Here is a 6,913-nt window from a genome sequence, read left to right as displayed (position 1 = left end):
AGGAAGGAAGGAACATTTACCCTAACAGCTGAAAACATTGGTTAGAAATTGGAAAAGTCATCAAATGTAATAATTTACATTACTTTGATGAAGTCATTGAAATAGTTACATTACTTATTACATTTTAAACAGAGTAATTAGTAATCTGTAATCTATTACATTTCCACAAGGAAGGTTACCCTTCACAACCCTGTGAGTTGAATCTGTTTGAATGTTTTTGCAGGTGGAGGAAGGATCGGCTAAACCTGGCAGAGATTTCACTCACAGCACCGCCGCTCTCATCCAGTTTGATCCAGGTCTGACTTTATTGTGTTCTACTCATAGACTGTATATAAGAAATGGACGTAACATCCGTGACATCACCCATTGGTTTGTGGACTGCTGCTCGGAGGCCAATAGTATCGGATCTGAGCAGCGCTAGCTTGAAAATTTCAGGTGCATGCTGGGAAAAATAAAAACAGGGATTCTACCTATATGGGCATCAGGAGGAGCATGAGGCGCCCTCCTGAACCTGTGAACCAATCAACCTGTCAATCATGACGTAGCCACGCCCTAATGCATACCCTGCTTTATCGTCACATATAAAATCAGGGAGGCCAAAATGTCCCAAATGAACATCATACTGCATTGAAGAAGGCTTTAAACTAGCGATTGAGACCATAAACACATTTTGAAAACGTTTACTGAGGTTAGAAATCAAGTGAGAAGTTGGTGAATTCTCCATTGACTTGTATAGAGACGGAAGTCCTTTTGACACCAAAACGGTCGCCCCCTGGTGGCCTTTTGATAGAATGCAGTTTTAAGTTACTTCCTCGTTGGCCTCATTGCAGAGGACTGGAACTCCCCGCCTGGTTCTACTCTGCTTTATTTAACATAGTGTCAGCTGACTCTCTGTTGGATCAGTTCATTACTGTCATGGACACAAAACTCTGTATCAGAACAAACATTGAGCTGAAAAACCCAGTCAAACTACAACTCCCAGAGAGCATTGCTGTTAGAATTAGTTCCAATCAGAGGGCTTCAGATTGCAGGCTGCAGTTAGAGGTTGATCTTTGTAGAAATATTAATGATTTTCTTATATTATGTATTATATTGCAGATTTTGGATGATTTCAGCGGCTGTGGTTCAGTCAGTGTTATTTAGTGTGATGTGGTTCTGATGTTCTGTTGATGTTTTTTTTTTTAGGAGTCAATGTGAAAACGTGGAACATTTACCTGATAGACGACGGTCTGGAGGAAAACCACGAGGTCTTCACGGTCACCCTGAAAAATCCAAAGAACGCCGTCCTGGGTCAAAGAAGCTCCGCCACCGTCGAGATTATCGACCCCAGAGGAGGTGAGAGACTGTCAGTGATGAACTAAACAATCATCAACCAGGTCTGTTTGCATCACGGAGGCAGAATCTATTGTCATTCACTACATAATCAATAGTCAGTATGAGGAATTATATTAGATCAATAAGAACAAAAACTGTAAAAAATAATACAAAATGTGACACATAATTCAATTAAATTCAGTTAAATGCCTTTATGTGTCATTGCACAGCAGTACAATGACACATAAAAACAGCAACAAACAATATACATAAAACAACAGACTATGAGACACTTAAAAGACACTGTTGATAAAAAATATCTAAAAATAGCAGTAATAAATATATATACTGTATGTAGGAATGAGAGCAGTCTTAGTTGCACGTCAGCACATTGGAGGTGCGTACATAGTTTATTGCACAGTTGTTGAGTTTATTATTTTAATGGCACTTTTAAGGAGTCTGGAAGATATTTCATGGATCTATATCGCCTCCCAGAGGACAGCAGTGTGAAGTGTGTGTAAAAAGACAATAAAGTGCAAGTAAGGGATGAACAGTGCTGTCACTCATGTTAGGCTCTCGGCTTTGCTTTACTATGACAATGACAAGAATCCGAATCATGCCATAAAGACAAAGAAGAGCAGACTATGATTTGGACTTGTGAGACTGTAATTCACAACTTGTGAAAGCACATCTTAGTTTGTAATTGTAACTTCCGATCTGCAAAACTGCAAAAAAAACAAATTGCAAGCGTAATTTCATACTCGCAAAACTGCACCACAGGAATTGCATTTGAATCTTCCTATTTGTGCGCTCAGTTGCATCATATCATCCTTCTCATGTGATTTTTGGAACGATTATCGCAGATGCAGTGTGCCATAAACATGAAAGAAAACACAACTCATAATTTTCAACTCACAACTTGTGTTTAAGAAACTCTAAGGCGTGTCTGTTCTACCACATGCATCCAGTAGGTGGCAGTGTTGTCTTTTTTTCCCAACCCAGTTTATGTGTAAGTGAATGTTTTATCTACAGTAGAAGAGAGGGAAGCAGCTGCCTTATCATGTTTTCAATAAATCATTAGCGTCTCTGTTTCAACACACAGAGGATATTTACTAAACCGTCAGGGATGTAAAAGTTTAGCTCACTTTTAATAACAGTGTCCTCTCTGCCGTCCATCAGGAAGGTGCGACCCAGACGACCTGAGGGTGGAGGAGGATGAGAAGCGACTCCCACCTCCTCCTCCTCACCTCCCTGAGCCTGAGGAAGACCCAGTCACAGACATCGAGGCGGAGCTGCTGTGGGAGACCCAGCCTCATCCTCCCCGAGGCGACGTCCCAAACCGCAGGCCTTACCTGGACTACGAAGAGGGGGAACCACAGGACCAGGCGGCCCCCAGCTACAGCCACATCCACTACAACAGCAGGCAGCTGCCAGGGAGGAGCACTGGGAGCACTGGGAGTACTGGGAGCACTGGAAGCTCTGGGAGCACCGGACACAGGGTCAGACTCACAGGACCAAAAGTAAGCATTTCTTCTTGTTTTTGATGCAAGAATTAAAAAAAAATGTCCCCACTCAATCACCAAGTTTCCAAATGTAGCACAAATTTCCAGAAATCTGAAGATTATTTGACTTTTTCCATTCACTGCAGTTGTGTGAATATTAGGAGATAAACAGTTGGTGGTTTTTTATATAAGTTTTATTTTGTAAAGGAATTCAAACTTAATGTTAAAACCAATGAATCGTCAAATAAAAATACTTTAAAAGCTTTTTCTGTCTTTAAATAAAAACAATTTCTTTTTAATCAATAATTTCCCCAATGTTTTTGTGTGTGTCTACATTATCATGTAAATGATTATTATGGACTATTTGATTTTGCCTATTTTATTTCTTTTTTGCTCATTTCTCCATGCATTCCTGTGTTTATTGAAACTAATAATGTTCCATAATGCATAAAAAGAGTGTCAGTCAAAGCTCAAATAATGGAAACCATGATGGAAACATGACATTTCTGTTAGTTTGATGTATTGATGTGAGGAAGGTTACAGTCTGCAAATCAACTAGTGCAGTAAAAAGTGCAATATTCTCCTCTGAAATGTGGTTGAGTATAAAGTAGCATTAAGTTAAAATAATAAATCATAAATGTTACTTTCACTTTCTACCACTAAGCATTAATATATTACTGTATGTATAAAGTGTGTATTTGTCCTGTAACGTTTGTGAGTGTGACTCTGAACGTTGTGCTGGTGTTCAGGTCCATCTGTCAGGACAGAGGAGGCCTGAGGAGAAGGTCTGGACGGTAAGACCCTCTGACTTTATGCACACACACACAGGAGGTAGAGCGGTCGTCCTCCAATTGGAAGATTGGCGGTTCGATTCCCGGCTCCTCCAGTCCGCATGTCGATGTGTCCTTGGGCAAGACACTTAACCCCTAATTGCCAACGGTGTATGAATGTGTATGAATGATTAACTTCCTCTGATGTGCAGGTTGGCACCCTGCGTAGTAGCCCTTGCCATCAGTGTATGAATGTGTGTGAATGGGTGAGTGAGTGGTCGAAAAGACTAGAAAGGCGCTATATAAGTACAGTCCATTACACACACACACAAACACACACACTGATGCTGATGTCTGGTTCTCCTCAATCAGTTCCACAGTCTGACTCCTCTCCGGGTGGAGGAGCTGAAGCCGGAGGCCGGTGACGTCGGGTGGAGCTGGTCAGGTGCAGCTCACAGTCATCACCTGCAGGAGTTTGGAGTCGGAGACGCTCCTCAAAACGATCATCCGGCTCCCAGACAGCAGCCAGAGCTGCGCCAGCGCAAGGTGCAAACACACACACTTCCTTTCATTTTAGTCTGAAGTCTGTTTTTATTTTACTTTCTTCAAATTAGATTAGATTAGATTAGATTGTACTTTATAAATCCCACAATAGGGAAATTCACTTGTTACAGCAGCAAACAGAAGCAAAAAGATGTGTAATATACAATAAACAAACAAATGCTAAACGAGCTAAACGAGTTCTTAATGTAAAACAAGTACTAAAAGTAAAGTGACCAGAATATAAATAATATTGCACATGATAAACAGTTATGATACGACACTTGTTAGCTTATAAACTACATCTACAGTGATCATTCAAGTTTATAAAGAGCTGCTGTACATCTTACTGTTTTTTCTTTATTAAAAGGACCAGTTCACAATCTTTTAAGTGTGTCTTAAAACAGCAGTCAGGTGCTCATATGAACACTGAAAACGTTTCCTCGCTGTCACTCTGTGTTATAAATGTGTGAAACTGTGTCTTTGTTCAGACGGGGAAGTCAGTCAGCAGCTCCTGTCCTGATGGTTCGACTCACTACAGGAGACGCTGTTACATCCTCAGCTCGTCTGTGGCCAGCTGGGCCAGCGCCGAGCAAACCTGCTCAATGCTGTAAATAACACGCGCACACACACACACACACACACACACTATCACACTACATAGACTTACATTCATTTCCTGGAGACTAACCCTTACCCTAACCAAAACCACTGACCCAAAAATCTGCATTTTACCAATTTTACCAACTTTTGTCTCCAATTAACTGGTCTTAAGTCTGAAATCTGTCTCTGAAAGTAGCCAATGACAGACCCACATACACAAATATATACAAAACCAGTCAAAAGTTTGAACACACCTACTTATTCAAGGGTTTTGCTTTATTTGTAATATTTTAATACCAAACTAAGTCAGGTTTAAGGTCAGTCTAACAATGTTAAATAATGTTTGAATGGGATAATTCTTTGGTTTAATGTTGAACACTGTGTTGCATTTTATGCTATAGAAATGTGTCAAGTTTAGTAAGTTAACTGTATTTGTCTCTGTATGTGTATTTCTTACTGTGTCAGGTTTAACAGCAGTCTGACCAGCGTTCGGTCCAGAAGAGACATGACCTGGTTGTGGAAGTTTGCAGGCAGGAAGCCATTTTGGATCGGTGAGTGGCTTCGTTCATCACAACACTGAGAACACCTGAATGAAAGATTAATGTCCCAATTTATAAATAATGTCTGTTAGTTCTGGGAGTCAAACCTGAACCTCAATAGTGTTAGTGGGTGTGTAATTCTTCTTAATTCTCCAGGTATGTCTGGGGGTCCGGGTCGCTGGATGTGGGCTGACGGTCGTTCGGTGTCCTTCTCCAGACTGAGGGGGGCTTCACCGGGCCGCAGTGACGCCGACTCCGACTGCGTGCTGGTTGAAAACCCAACGAGCTGGATTTCCACAAGTTGCTCTGCCGAAACTCAACACACATTCATCTGTTCGTCGCCGGCTCACACTCACTGAGAGATATTTACTGCTATCAGCCCCGTCATAACGACCTGTGTGAACGCTGTGTTTAAGTCATATTTAATGTTATGCAATGATGCTGCTCTGTACATTAGTTTTCATATTTTTGTCATAATAAAGATTGCTGCACAAATCGAAATATGAGTCTGTAAACCAAGATGAAGATCTGCAGTTTAACTTTATATTTCAGGTTTAAATTCAGCTTCCTGCATTAAACTGATGTAAATCTATTTTCATAACTAAACATGTTTTTGTCTCGAGAAATAATAAATGGCAACAGTCTGGAGTCTATGTAGACTTTAAACTGAATTAACTCTCAGATATTTAAAAATACAAAAACATTATAAAGACCTGTTCTTGTTTTGTTATAAAAGGTAATTAAAAGTTTTCACTGATACTGTGAGGAAATTGTGATCTATGAGACTTTTAAAACCTCAGTAGTCAGCAGGGTTTCAGACTGCAGAAACACATTTGTGTGAAGAACTTCATTCAACTGGATGGAATAGTTGGAGATGCTTAAACTTCTATTTTTCTTTCACTTATGACATACTTTACCTGCTGAAAGGCTGTAGCAGTAACTCTTCCAGTTGGCAACTTTTCTGTAGAGCTGATTGAGGTTGCAGCTTCAAGCAAGCCGGTGTTTAGATCAGAAATAAAGTTCTATTAAGCTCGTTATCAGGCCCTTAACAAGCTTCAGCTGCTCGATAATGAGTTAATTATTAGAACCAGGTGTGTTAGATTGGGGAGATACCTCAACCATGCAGAGTAGTATCTCTCCAGGAGCAGGGTTGAAGACCACTGGTATAAAATATTCAGCAAACAGACCTGCAGTGAAAAAACTACAACTGTTTGCATCACATTAATGTAAGTTTATTTATTTGTAGTACTGTGAAACTGGCAGCAGAGGGCAGCAGAGCAACACTGATGACTCCATAATGACATGTTTGATTCCAGCAGATCAATAAATCCCAAATTAACAGTAAAACAACTAATACAAAAATTATAAACATACATAATATTGCTGTTGGCTTCTAGAGCAAACAAGAGTTGGTACGTTTTTTGTGGGAATGAAGGACAAAGTCTTCTCATCATGGTGAGTAAAACCACAACAATGGCTGTATTTCTCTGTCCTTTTCTTTTTGTACTGCACTGTGTTTATAATGAAATATCCTAATTATATTTTAACTCCTTCAGTAACATATTTCGTCCATTTTTTTTGCTATTTTGTTATTCATTCAGTGGTATATCTGAATATGTTTTGCAATTAGGTTGAAATAACAGTT

General features: G+C 39.9%; 1 protein-coding gene across 1 annotated transcript; it reads left to right on the top strand.

Annotated features, from left to right (window-relative positions):
- The first annotated feature begins 3,259 nt into the window (after window positions 1–3,259).
- LOC133985302 (FRAS1-related extracellular matrix protein 1-like) lies at window positions 3,260–6,025 on the top strand. The gene is made up of 6 exons (XM_062424895.1): window positions 3,260–3,274; window positions 3,566–3,610; window positions 3,959–4,132; window positions 4,618–4,736; window positions 5,195–5,280; window positions 5,425–6,025. Exons 1-6 carry the CDS (start codon window positions 3,260–3,262, stop codon window positions 5,625–5,627), a joined length of 642 nt encoding a protein of 213 aa, XP_062280879.1. The 3' UTR covers window positions 5,628–6,025.
- The last annotated feature ends 888 nt before the right edge of the window (window positions 6,026–6,913 follow it).

This window comes from Scomber scombrus, chromosome 8, assembly GCF_963691925.1.
Source record: "Scomber scombrus chromosome 8, fScoSco1.1, whole genome shotgun sequence".
In the NCBI taxonomy this organism is placed as follows: domain Eukaryota; kingdom Metazoa; phylum Chordata; class Actinopteri; order Scombriformes; family Scombridae; genus Scomber; species Scomber scombrus.
The sequence above is the reverse complement of the archived record's forward strand: the minus strand, read 5'-3'. Positions and strand labels throughout refer to the sequence as shown.